We start from the raw sequence: 14,324 nt of genomic DNA, 5'->3' as shown, positions 1-14,324 counted from the left end.
TACACACACACACACACACACACACACACACACACACACACACACGTACACTTTGGTACCTATTTTCTTCAACAGTATTTATAATACCTTGTGCTAGGATTCCTGCCTATAGGAATTCTAGAGCACAATCAAGGGAACGTAATATAAAAATAAGTAGCTGCAATACAGTGTGGTAAGTGCAGCACCACAATGTGTTCAAATACAGTCGATAGACAAGAGGAGGAGTGACTCTACTTTTGGGGTTAAAAAAGGAAAACTACAGGAGAGTTTAGTCTTAAGGAGGATGCAGTGAGTCTTCCCAGGAGGAATAACCAACCGAAGCAAAGGAAACAACATAGACAAAGGTATAGAGACAGAGCATTGTGGTGGCAGTATGAAGAAGGGGGATTAGTATGTGATTATAAAGAGGAAAAAAAAAACAAAACTGAAGCCCAGTACAGAGTGATGGGATCACTGAACAGTGGAAAGTAAATAGAATTCACAGGCCTTAGAAAAGACTTAGAGGATGGATAAAAACAAAGGAAAATACCTAGGTTAAGACAGTACCTAGATTCCTGTGACAGGAAGTGCAGTGAGGATATTAACCAAGATACGGAAAATGTAAGTATGGTGGTTTGAATGTATTTGGCCCTCATAAGCTCATAGGGAGTGGCACTATTAGGAAGTATGGCCTTGTTGGAGGAAGGGTGGTCTTGTTGGAGATGCTGGATGACACACATCTTTAATCCAGACCTTGAGGCTGGAGGGCACACCTTTAATCTGGGCCACACCTTCTGTTGGAAGTATGCCACTCAAGCTTCCCTCAGTGTGACAGTCAGTGGACTTCCTGTTGCCTCTGGGTCAAGATGTAGGACTCTCAGCTCCAGCACCACGTCTGCCTGCATGCCACCATGCTCCCCACCATGACGCACTGAACCACTGAACTGTAAGCAAGCCCCCTCAATTAAATGCTTTCTTTATAAGAGTTGTCGTGATCATGGTGTCTCCTCACAGCAATAGCAAACCCTAACTAAGACAGTAAGAATTAGCAAGTTTCAGGGACAGATCTGTCCACAAATATCTCACAAAACATATCTGAGAGAAAAGAAATGGTAAATGCTAAGTAGTCTTCATGAAGGAAATCACTGTCCCACTCCACTTAGAATGCCAAGTGTGAGTGGACAGATGCCTCTCTCTTGCCGAGGATGCTGGAGATGCTACGTAGTTATACTTGTCCTGTTCTACTTTCGTACAGTATTCTAGCAATTCTTCATGTACAGGAAAGTACTTAGTATTTAGACAACTTCATAGCTTTTTTTTGGGGGAAAAGCTGTATGTAGACGAATTTCTAAATGGTCTTATTAAATGAAAAACACGGAGCCAAACATAGGGGTGAAAGCCTTAGATCAGGGAAACAGGGAAAGCCACCAGCCAACCTTACCTCACCAACTCTGCAGCGTCTAAATGCGAGCTACTTCCTGTCTTACCCACTCCTTTATTGCCTTGCTGTTCTGCCCTCTCATTGGTTATCTTAGCCCAGCTACCTCACTTCCTTGTCACTGTCTGTCTGTACAGACCTCCAGGTCTCTACGGTTGGTACTAGGATTAAAGGTGTGTGTCACCACACTTGGCTCTGTTCCCTAGTGTGGCCTTGAACACACAGAGACCCTGCTTGATAAGTGATTGGATTAAGAGCATGTGCTGCCTTTTTGTTTACTTAAAATGGCTTGCCTTTTCCCCCTGATTTCCAGGCGAGCTTTATTAAAACACAAATAAAACATCACCACAGCTATATTAGTTATGTCTTATATAGTTTGGTCCTTATTATTTACTAATTATTTACTGCCTGAGGCAGGAGAGCTGCTTAATCCCATAAATTTGAGGTAAGCTTGAGGAACATTACAGAAGAAAAAAAAATCACAAAATATTTTACCTTATCATAGGCTAAATTATGCACATATTATTTTAATCTCTTTTTTAAAACATTTTTTTGTATTGCTGGGATCAAACCTACAGTATTGTATGTGCCACACAAGCTCAGTGATACATATTCCTGTCTGTCTGTTTGATACACACACACACACACACACACATTCCTCTTTGACTGTGTCTCTCATATATAGATATAGATATATGACTTTCATATATATATGACACAAATGTATATTTGTGTGTGTGTATGTATATACACATATATTTTAGCTCAATACATTCACTTTCTATTTTACTAGTTATGATTGACACCTTGGCCTGGTTTGAGATTCTGTGTTGACACTATACTGAGTGACTAAATGTCACGGAAGATGGACACATGGTTGTTATACTTACTTGTCTCTGAGAACAACTCCTTCAATGCATGCACCAAAAAGGACAACATTGCTTAAGTCTGATAAGCTGAGAGTCAAGGAAACTGTTGTTATCCTTTACCTTTTATACAGTAACTACACTCAGGATGATTCTTTTACCATATAGTGAGTTGCTAAATTCACTAATCCTATAAAATCCTTTTTTAACGGTGCTTATGAAGCAGGGCAACTCTCTGGCAAGTGAGGCAGTAGTAAGAGATGGCATTATTATTATTAGATAAAAATACTGATCATCTTAGCTCTACTGCATGATCCCATCACCATGACGCAGAGGATACACACGAAGGATGTGGTCAGGATGGCAAGGACGGTTCCAATGGGAATGGACTTCTGAGCATCTTTCAGATCTCCGGATCTGTTTGACCCAGCCATGATACCTAGTAAGGGGAAACACCAAGTTAACGTCTTGGCTTTCTGGGCACTTTGATGTTCATACTGACACTGAAGACTAGGGGCAAACTTAGATCTCCTGAGAAAATGTGCTCACTGTGGCTGATGGCTTCTAAAACCTAAGAGCCCACCCTCTTACCTGTAACAGAAGGAAAGAAGATCCCCACCAGAAGAGTGAAGGAGGTGGTGATGTCAGCAAGGACATATTCATGGTTTAAGCTGCCCAAGACATCGGATGACTTGGCTGATGGCTTTTCAATGATCTCCCCCTTTGGTAAATAATTACTCCAAAGATTTTCTGCAAAGGGGTTGGGGGTGGGGTGGGTAGGAAGAAAGAGGATACAAGGATATAAGCAATATAGAAGTAATGTAAGTACATGATTTCTTACCCAAATAACATTCAGTCAGAGACCCCTATAATTATTGTTATAATTACTGTACTGGAGACTGACTTAAGACTCTTTAAATGCCAGGCAAGTACTGTGCCTACCTCCACTTCAGCCCCTTATGATAGTTTTTAAAGCCATTGTTTCTTCAACATGAACACACGTAAGTATTCCAGAATAAAACCAATGCTATTTCTCATTTGTTCTAATATAATTTTATAAAATGATTTCACATAATAAATGTAGTTAACTTTCCTAATATAAATTAGTAACAGTTAAACAGACTAAAATTAAATGTCCCCAAATGCCTATTTTTAAATTAGTTATCAAATATAAAATCTACTTTTTAAAAAATTAATGCAGTTTTTAACCTCTTAGCATGAACTTGCTTAATGGGCAAGGAAATCTGTGGACAAAATATTTAAGATGGATGTCATTTAAGCAAAGAATTTCAGAAATTTAGTTGAGCAAGGAAAACACGTATGACTGGTGACATTAAAACAGTTCTATTTTAGCTATCACTGCAAGAAGATCACTGGCAATTTTTCAAGACTACATTGAGTCAGACACGAAGGCAAATCCTTGTAGTCCCAGCTTGTCATGAGCCTGAAGCAGAAGGATTGCTTAAGCTCAGGAGTTTGATGTTAGCTTGAAGAACATTGCAAAATAAAAATATTCACCAAATGTTTTATCCTACCCTAGGCTAAAAAGTCTTTTGCCCGCCTCTGTCCTTAAAAGAAGGCAAATTTTAACAGATGCACTCTGCAAGGGAGCTCTAAAAACAGATAATTTCATGAGAGAAAAACAGAAACATGCTGGGTATGGTGGTGCATGCCTATAATCCTCCCAGTACTCAGGAGGCTGAGGCACAAGGATTCTGTGTTTAAAAGTTATTCATGAATACATGGAGGCCCGTGCCATGTCCAATAGAAGAGTCTTAGCTGCCTACATGCAGCTCAATGGTGGAGCATGTGGTCCTTGTCAGACATAATCCTTGGGTTCAAGCCTAACCTCTGCAATCATAATCATCACTATTTAGGTCTAGGTCATTGGCCCTAGTGGGGAAGCTACTGCCTATGTTTGCTAAGTGGACATGCTGTGCTTGTTCAACTGCCTTCTAAACAACTATATGTATGCTTATATGTTAGTGCTGCCATCAGCTTTGGTCAGGGAAATTTCTTTTTACAGTAGGCAGTGGTAACTGTGGAGCTTCATTAACGACTGGTCAAAGTGATAAGAATAACTGAATGTTTAGTCATAAAATTATCTGTATCCCCCTCTTCAAGGCTCAGGGAATATCGTGGGAAAGGGGGCTGGAAGAACAAAAAATCCGTGGAAGAGAGGGAGTGATAAAAGAGTGCTGACTTCTGACGTGGTCCTTGCATGCTTCAACTCACAGCAGCTCTGATTCCTTGCACAAGATCTTCACAAGGTTGGCTCTATCTATATCCTGTCATATAAGGAGGAGGGCACTGGCAAGACCCCACCCATCCCTGAGGCGTTATACCCAGCTCATGGTTGATGTGGGAGGGAGAGACGTTTTCTTCAGTCCTGAAGCCACTGTAAGAGGCCCATGCTACAATAAACAACATGTCACCCACGAACCTATGAGCAATCCTAAACAAATGAGAGAATGGGGGGCATGTGTCGATATGATCAAAAGACCTAATATACGTGTATAAAATACGATAATAAACTTGTTATACATAATTCATATATTATAATAAAAAAGGGACAAAAAAAGCATCTAAGATGGGAAAGCCTATTTCCCCCACTGTCCTAAGGAAGAAATAACACAAAACAAAATGAGTCTAATTAAACTCTAACTTACCAGTAATGATACCACTAGCCAGCCCAGGAATGCCTTGGATGGAGGTGACATTGTTGTGAACAAAGTACTCGTCACAGGTGGCATTAAAAAACTGACTTGAGTTACAGAAGAATCCCCATAGCTTTGATGGCACTGTCATGTTGTTAACATCCTTGGTCTTAGAGCAAACGTCAAGGTGTCTTGATGAAAGAGTGCGGTTGCCCAGCATGCAGACCCTAAAGCAAAGCAAACAGGGAAGAGAAAGATCTAAGTTTTAAAGAGGAAAAGCAGATTAGTAAAGGGAAAAAAAGATCTCATTTCTCAGAGATTCTACTGCCACGGGTAGGAAAGGACGAGTGATACTGACCAGCACTGTGAATCACGTGACTTGCCTTTTCTGCCAGTATAATCCTCACAGGTCTCACAATATTTTTAACATTTATCTTATGTGGTGGAGGTACTGAGGTTTACAGAGATTCAATAATCTGACCAAAATCAAGGTCACACAAATGGCAGGTGGTATTCAAACACAAGGACTGTACAAAGAAACTACGCTGAATTATCTTCCAAATATATTTGGCGATTCATCCACTTTCAGGACAAAAAGGATCCTGGATGGGTTCAGTAGTGTTCATGTGCTTGCTGTGGAAGCATGAGGTCCTGAGTTCAGATCTCCAGACACAGGCAGAAAGCCTGGTGTGGTCCTGCATGCCTGCAATCTCAGCACTGGGGATGAGGCAGTTAAGGAGGACAGACAGAAAGGCTGGGATTCGCTGGCCTGCCAGTCTAGATAAACAATGCACACAATGGTGAGCTTCAAGTTTACCTAGGGAGTCTCAGGGAATAAGACAGAGAGCCACAGAGGACTGACACCGGATACTTCTGGTTTCCACACAAGCACACAGGCGAACACCCAGCCACCAGCAGCAGCAACAACAAAACCTCAGAGCATTTCTGCTCTTATTTTAAAAATATCCCAATGCTCACATTTTCGTTTGTTTTCTTTCTAGGCAGAGGGAAGGGGGGGAAGATGGAGGGAAAGAAAGAAGGTCGGAAATGAAAGGAGATGGGGCTTTACATTCCTAAGAGCCTTTGGCACCACCTGTTTTGCTGAGTCTTCTGTTGTAAACTAGATTTAACAAGCACATCCCTCTATGGCCCAAGAGAAAACCGTTTTTGACCTTAAGCCTAGACCCAGTGGTAAAGAGGAAATTTAAGGATAATACAAATATTAGCTGCTGATTTATTTTTTCTTCTACCCAGAGACATAAACAAGGAGAGAGTAATAGAGCCATAGTAAAATACTTCTGAGGTTGAACAAAACAAGGCTCAGAATCTGCAGTGTGTTCATACATACATAATGAACCGCATTCGATTACTTGGCTTCAACAACTCTTAACAATCCCTAGTTTTGTTTCACGGTCCTTCTACAGTTTTTTTGTTTTAAACATATTATGCAGGAATTTTTAAAAACAAAGTAACATGCACTGTGATTTTTTTCCAACCAAACAGAAGTGGAGAAGCCCCAAAGGGAACCTGAAGCAAAATGGAATTTCCTGAGTTGAGATAGAGCTAAAATGTTGCATCTAAAACTTTTATAACTCTGAAAAGGAACTTTAATTATTTTATGGCCCCTAAGTAAGCAAAATGAAAGTTTATGATGGAATCTATTACTGGCATCACAAAGAAGCAATACTAAAGAGCAGTCAGGAAATCAAAGTTCATGTCCTTGCCCCACCATTAGTTGACTTTGGAGAAAGTTATTCATCTTCACTGAGTTTTTTTTCAATCATGAAAAAACGTTTGATTTTTCTGTAACCTGTTTAAATCAGCCTAGTACCAAGAAATTTGATCCCCAGCTGAACCATAGGACTTCAAAAGCAACTTCTGTAACAAGGTTACAAATAACTGAGTACCAACCAGCCTTGGTGTCACAAGTCAAAGGGAAAACAGGTGAGTCTGTGAGTGAAGGCTCTGCACAAAATCCATCAATTCACTACTGCACCGTTTACGCATGGAATGTCCTCCACATACACATGCTATGACATTCATTTCCCTTATTTTATACTAATAACTCTTAGCACTTATGGTACCAAGAATAAAGAAAATAATTAAACAAATTAGGCAATTCTTTTCAAAAAAGACTTATTTAATGTGTGGGTGTTTCTGTCTACATGGATGTCTGTGCACTAGTTGTGTGCCTGAAGCCTGAGGAAGCCTCGAGAGTGTACCAGATCCCCTGGAACTAGAGTTACAGACAGTTGTGAGCCATTATGTGGGTGCTAGGAATTGAACCCAGGTCCTCTGGAAGATCATCCAGTGGTCTTAGCTACAGAGTCCTCTCTCCAGGCTGCTACTCTAGAATTCTTTTGAATTGGTTTTTATTTTAAAAAGCAACTAGACATCTAAATGCCTTATAAAGGTTGCTGGTAATGACTATTGACTACAAAGTCCTTCATAGATGGTTCACATATACACAAGGGAGCACCTAAACAGGTATACCTTAATGATGGCTACAGTTGCTAGGTCTACACTTCAGAAGTGAGGAAGGGAGTCAACAGGACAGTTTATCAGGAAGTTTCCTGCTGGGAAACTGGGCCAATAGGAAATCACTCCATGAAATTCTGATGGAAATGTTCACATCACCAGATCCCGTCACTGACTCCCCAACGATGACCAGGTGAAGAGATAGGCACGTACGGGAAGTGTGGTGGAGCAAAGGAAGACTTGATGGCACCAGCGTAGATAGCCAAAATGGACACAATTACACAGGCCAGGAAAAGTGAGGCAAACTTATTCACATAGCGTACGCCGATGAATACCACCAAGACCATGAGGACCAAGAAGGCCGTGCCATAGACACGCATGTTATTTAGCATGGCTGCTGATTCCTTGAGTGCATCATCACTGCGAAAGATGGCAGCTCGGGGGACAATATATACCTGTTACAAAGAAAAAAAAAAAAAAAGAAGCAGAGAGGAAATGATGTCATTTAAAAACAATCAATAGAGGGGCTGTAACAGTTTATGTTACTTTTACTTTTATGAAGGAAAGGAAAGCTGGAACAAAAAAATGATTAAAACATTGTTTATCCTTTCTTCTTTCATTCATTTGTTTTTAGAAAGGGTCTCATTTTATAGCCCTAGTTGGCCTGGAACTCAAAGAGATCTACCTGCCTTTGTTTCTCAAGTACTGGGATTAAAGGTATGTACCACACTGGGCTGCAAAATAACCAAATTTTTATTTGGCTCTAGAATGTCCATAGAAATGTTACGTCATGAATTATTTTTGTTTTCTAATTGCTAATTTGAACATCTACGTTTCCAAATGGGAAAAAGAAAAAATGATTTTATTGAAAGGCTACAGAAAATATTTATAAAATGAGTAGAGAAATAAAAACTCTATCATTGGGATAAAGTTATCAAAAAGAGGTTGGGGATACAGCTCAGTCAGTGACCGGCTTTGCTGCACATGAATTCGTAGTTGAGTTTGATTCCCCCGGACTATGTAAAAAGCTAGGCATGGTGGCATGTGCTTGTGATCTTAGCACTGGGAAGGTGAAGACATGAGGCCCCCCAGGGCTGCCTGGCCAGCTAGTCAGAGGTGGAAAGCCCCCGGTCCCAGTGAAAGACTCCATCTCAGAAAACAAACTGGATGGCCCCTGAAGAATGACAGGTGAGGAACCAGGTTCATCTCTGGCCTCTACACACATATATGCAATACACTAGAACACCTATGTGTATGATATAAACCAATGAGCTTTGTTTTACTTTTCTACATTGGCATAAGTCTTTTCTACCTCGATATGAACTCCCTGGTTAAGGTGACAGAGCTGGGGACAATCAGATAGAGGGAAAAGGACCGGCAGGCGAAGGACACCTCAACCTTTCTGGTAAGAACACAGTCACAGCAACCATCACCTGACTGGCTGCCACACCTGATCTCAGAAACTTTAATATCTAAGAAAACAAACCCACAGAACTTCTAGATTACAGATCACAATTAATTCATTACTTACCAGGAAAATTTCAATGGCACCAAGAATATACATGGCGGCTGCAAATGTAGTGCCAAGGTAAAAGCAGAGGCCAACAGCCCCACCAAACTCTGGGCCCAGGGCCCGGGAAATCATGAAGTATGAGCCCCCAGCTGCAAGACAAAAATAGATACGAACAATAAAATGAGGGTATCACTAAGAGGACTGTAAACAAGTCACAAATAGAATTCAAAAATATGCACAAAAGATGTCTGAGAAACTCTGTAACAAAGTAGATTTGCTAATGGGAATGATGTACCCAATTATCAGGAAAAATTAGAATATTTCCTACAGGAATAGGATAGTCTATATTTTATAAGTGAAGAATGTGGCTGAAATTAAAGCACTGTTGTCTAAAAATAATAAGATTTCAAAGATAACATCCTTAAGCCAACAGCATTTGTCTTTGTCTCTTTCACTTTTAGAGGCAACACTGATACCGTACACTGTGAACAACAGAATAAACACATGAAGTTTCTTTGGAGCTTATACCTCCAGCTTCACAGCATAGAAACAGTGAGTAATCGCTAACAATCCTGCGATTCAGGCTTGGACTACTGACCTGGCACCACTCCATTAGTGGCAATGGCACTCATGGAGATGGCAGTCAACATCGTCTGTAGAGAGAGAAACAAGAATTTTATTACTGGGTAGAGCTGACATTTCTGTACTACTTTCCTGTGTGTGGACTTCAGAGCATTTACAAACATTTAACTCTACCCACTCTTACGAAGAGTTGCTGTGTAACATAACTGAATAGTTAGGGAGAAACACTGGAAAGCTGGCTAGACTCTACAGACTTGCTACAATGCCAAAAACAATATGCAGTAAGAAAGAGAACCACTGGAACAAATTTAAAACATCATCTAGTAACAAAGTACATAAAGGTCTTCAACAAGGGCACAGCTGGAGCAGGCACAGTGACTAGCTAGTAGGCTGCTGTGGTACAAGTAGAGATAAAATCTACAGTGTGATAGTGGGGATAAGAAGGAGAGGCTGCATATGAAGTATCTCAGAGAGAACAGACTGGCTGTGGTGAACGGCAACCAAGGAGTCAAATACGGCCTTGAAGTTTCAAGCTTGAGAAACCGAGAGTGGGGAAGCCATTGCCATTAAGTTATTAATGACACAGGCTAGGTCTGCTTAACCTGCATGGTTAGTGTGCAGCTGAGCATGATGCATATGGAGGACCATAATGGTTACCAAAACAAAGGGGACAGGAGATTGATGGACAGGGGTGGGATATATAAAAATGAGCACTTTAAATTAAAGGAGAATCAGAATGGGCTGAGTGTAAGTGAGAGAAGAGCCAGAAAAACCTGAGTAATTTCTGGGGAAAACATAGGAAAGGAGACTTCAAAGTGAACCAAACCACATCCAGATTCACCTCACCCTTCCCAGGCACTGTCAATTTTTTTCAGTACATTTTACAATAGTGTATACATTTTCTATTACAACATCAGTGTTTTCAAGCCCAAATTACCCAGATTTTGAATTATTTGAACACCCCCATTTTGTTATTTCCAAAAATCTAGGACACCATTTACTACATAGGAAGAAATGGATAATGGGTGCTGAACAAAAGTCCTTTAGATTTTAAGATCAACACTCTCTCTCCTTTTGGGAGTGGGTCTTCACATATCTTCTGCTCTTGATCCCCAGGAGGTCAAGTGCATATGTACTCTCAGCAGTGAAATGCCCTAGGTCAGCTCCAGGGGCCAGTGCAGGAGGACTTACACAGCAGCAGCAGATGAGGACAATTGCAAAGGCCTGAAGGACTCCAGCTGTGCCCACCACCCAGGTGAGACGCAGAAAGAGGATCACTCCAAAAATATTTTGTAGACATGGGAGGTAGACACCCATGAAAGTACCCATTTGGGGGCTCTGGAAATAAAAATGTAAGACAAAAGGAAAAATTATGTAGTTAGCCATAAAAGATGTTTAGATTTACCACATTAATCTCAAAGCATAGGTAGGAAGGTTAAATAGTATCTTCACAGGTCTCTTAGTAAAGTCCATCACTATGCTTCCATTATCTGTAATACATGTGTAATTTAGTTAAGTTTCGACATTTTTATTATTCCTAAGCAATGGACCAATCAACAATCTAAAAATGTCTATTATTCAAGGTTGTTAAAATTTTATTCTCATTTAAAAACAAACAACTTATAGAAATTCTGAAGAATTAGGTACAAATTCTTCACATACTTGGTAAATGAAAGAGATGGGGAAAGTAAAAACTTGAGGGCCATTTGGCCCCTTTGCAAAGAGCTAAACTAACTGTGTGTATTGGCATAATTTTATTGTAAGAAAAACAGTAGCAGTAAAAAGTCTAACAACTACTGGGTATCATTATCACGGTGGATGCCTATGATTCTAGCACCTGGGTCGCTGAGGCAGGAGGACTCTGAGTCCAAGGCTAGCCTGTGTTATATTTGATACACCATCTCAAAAACAAAAACAAAAACAAACAAAAAAAACCCCTTTGTACCCAGGCAGATGGCATCAGAGGCTGGGTACTCCTCCCCACTGACGTGCTAACCCTTCTCCTGCTAACATGGCTAGCTTCCTCCCTGGGATGGTTTCATATCACCATGTTAGACAGCTTTCTCCATCTGATCCTCCAGGGTATCAGACTCTTCCAGCAGGCTCTCATTAGTCTCCCTCCTTTTAACCCTGCACAAGTTTTGGGTCAAGCTTTACTTGACACTGAAGATGCTTTAACAGAACTTGGCAAGCTTAGGGACTGGCTTCCCATGTGAAGCTAGGATACTGCACATTCTGTCAGGGCCACGAGGCCAATGCTCAGAATGGTACTGGGTATATCAAGCATTTACTACACAGTTTCTTAACACAGACTGATGCCCTGGGCATGCCTTCATCTCTGTCCTGTGTTCTGAGGCCTCACCTTGGTAGGCTTCTTCTTCCCTTCAGTGATGTTCTCCGCCTCTTCATGCTCCTTTGCTCCCTGTGTCAGGTTAGTATAGTTGGCCATGCGGTTGAGGAGAGAAGACACCTTTGGTCTGGTGTCCATTTCTTCCTATAAAATCACAAATAATTTATGAAGGATACTGCAATTCAGCAACAAAATAAACTTTCTACCAGGAAACAGAAAAATAAATGAGAAAATATTTCACAGGTAAATACTTTAAGAAAATTCTTCAGTGAGACAGCTTGTTCCTGACATTTGGAAGATTACAGAGCTGAGAGCACAGCTCAGTGAGAGTGGCTGCCTACATGCCTGAGGTCCTGGGGCCAATCCCCAGCACTGAGACGGTAAAAAAGACTACACTTAATTAGGGCAGCAAGTTAAGGTAGGATACAAAGTACTGGGTTTCATTAAGGATTTTTTCATACACATGTGTAATTATACTTTTGTTCGAATCTGTTCCCCTCCTCCTCTGCCTTCCCACATTTCTTCTGACCCTCTTATAGGCCAGGTCCCTCCTATCCTCATTAGCCTCCTCTGCTTTCACATTATAGGCATTCTATTACCTGTCTCCACTTCTCTGCTCCCTTAACATCTCTTCCTCCATTCTCACAGTCCGCCAGAATTCTGCTTTCTCTTATACACACACACACACACACACACACACACACACACACACTTAAATACACATATGGGAGAGAAAGTATGTACTACTTAATATTCGTCTTAGTTTGTCTTAATTTGCTTAACATAAAGATTTTTATTTCTAAACATTTTCCCGCAAATGTGATGATTTCGTATTTCCTATGGTTGATGAGAATTCCATTATGTGGGCTGGAGGGGTGGCTCAGTGGATCAGAGCGCTTGCTACTTTCCCAGAGGCCCAAGTTCAGTTCCTAGCACCCACACTGGGATGCTCACAACCACCTGTAGCTCCATCACCAGGGAAATATGATCCCTCTTCTACTCTCCCACAGACACATAGATAATTAAAATATTACCTCAAAGAGTGCCAGATTTTTATCAAAATACTCATCTCCTTCTTCATAGTTGGAATTGTTGAGATAAGCATTTCGAGCTTTTTTATGTCCGTCATCTGAAAAAGAAAGGCAAACATTGGCATTTTATTGGTTCTGAGACACCAGCAGCAATAACTATGCTGTCTCTGTGGTAACAGAGACTATTTCAGATTCAGGTTCAGCCTGAGTGGTAGACCTCAATTAGCACTGCTTGGAGAACATGGTGTTTTTCTAGCAGGAGCAAAAGCAAATTGGGGAACCAAGGAAATCAACACAAACAATTCCTTTTCTTAATACAGAGATCTCTTGAGACAATAGAGGGCCTACCCTTAAGCTTATCCACAAATAAATAAACAAAACACACACAGTATTTCTTTCCCAGTGTGTTATACTACTCTAGATGTGGACTATTTTACAAATGATTGCTGCTGATAATAGAAGAAAAAGCTATTTCCAGGGCCTTCTGACAATAAAAATGAATTGTGTGTGTGTGTGCATGATGTGTGTGCATGGTGTGTGTGTGTGTGTACATGGTGTGTGTGTGCATGATGTGTGTGCATGATGTGTGTGCATGATGTGTGTGTGTGCATGACGTGTGTGCATGATGTGTGTGCATGGGGTGTGTGTGTGTGTGTGTGTGTGTGTGCGCGCGCGCGCGCGCGCATGTGGAGGTCAGAGGACAACTTTGTAGATTTGTTTCTCTCCTTCTACCTTTACAAGGGTTCATGGGATAAAACTCAGGTTGTCAGGCTTGCATGCCAAGGGCCTACTGAGCTATCACATTGACCTCATTTCTGATGTTACCAATTACATCAGGTGATTTAATCTATGATGATGATTACTTGTTAAAATTCTTTGAGAAGGCTGGGCGGTGGTGGCGCATGCCTTTAATCCCAGCACTCGGGAGGCAGAGCCAGGCGGATCTCTGTGAGTTCAAGGCCAGCCTGGGTTACCAAGTGAGTTCCAGGAAAAGGCGCAAAGCTACACAGAGAAACCCTGTCTCGAAAAACCAAAAAAAAAAAAAAAAAAAAAAAAAAAAAATCTTTGAGAATTACAAACAATGTATTTTGAATATATTCAAGACCCCAATCCCCTTACTATCACCTCAACCCTCTCATTGCTTCCAACCCAACTGAGACTGCTTCTGTTTTTTGACCTTCTTTCCCTGTCAGGTCCAGTCTGTGTTGCTCAGCTAGTTTTGCGATTGAGGTCTGCTCTGGTATGTGATCACACTATCAAGGTCATCATCATTAAATCTCCCTTTCCCAGCAATCACTAAATGCTAATAATTACATATCCACCTTCATTCCCACTGTGCAGGAATTCTGTCTGGCTAGAGCTTATATAAGTCCCTTGCACACGGTCACAATCATTGTGAGTTCATATACGCTTCTGTCTGGAAAACACTG

At 41.0% G+C, this 14,324-nt stretch overlaps 1 protein-coding gene across 1 annotated transcript in view; it reads right to left on the bottom strand.

Moving 5' to 3' along the window:
• The window catches only part of Slc12a6 (solute carrier family 12 member 6), a 91,229-nt gene that overhangs the window by 18,960 nt on the left and 57,945 nt on the right, over positions 1-14,324 (bottom strand). Inside the window, exons 3-12 of the mRNA XM_059261092.1 lie at positions 12,898-12,992; positions 11,876-12,007; positions 10,705-10,851; positions 9,530-9,584; positions 8,950-9,080; positions 7,632-7,873; positions 4,953-5,167; positions 2,875-3,033; positions 2,624-2,722; positions 2,308-2,365 (exon numbers count right to left, since the gene is read on the bottom strand). Of these exons, the coding sequence (XP_059117075.1) occupies positions 2,308-2,365; positions 2,624-2,722; positions 2,875-3,033; positions 4,953-5,167; positions 7,632-7,873; positions 8,950-9,080; positions 9,530-9,584; positions 10,705-10,851; positions 11,876-12,007; positions 12,898-12,992 (1,333 nt within the window). The remainder of the gene's footprint in view (positions 1-2,307; positions 2,366-2,623; positions 2,723-2,874; positions 3,034-4,952; positions 5,168-7,631; positions 7,874-8,949; positions 9,081-9,529; positions 9,585-10,704; positions 10,852-11,875; positions 12,008-12,897; positions 12,993-14,324) is intronic.

This window comes from Peromyscus eremicus, chromosome 4, assembly GCF_949786415.1.
Source record: "Peromyscus eremicus chromosome 4, PerEre_H2_v1, whole genome shotgun sequence".
Classification (NCBI taxonomy): domain Eukaryota; kingdom Metazoa; phylum Chordata; class Mammalia; order Rodentia; family Cricetidae; genus Peromyscus; species Peromyscus eremicus.
This window is presented reverse-complemented; position numbering and strand designations above follow the sequence as displayed.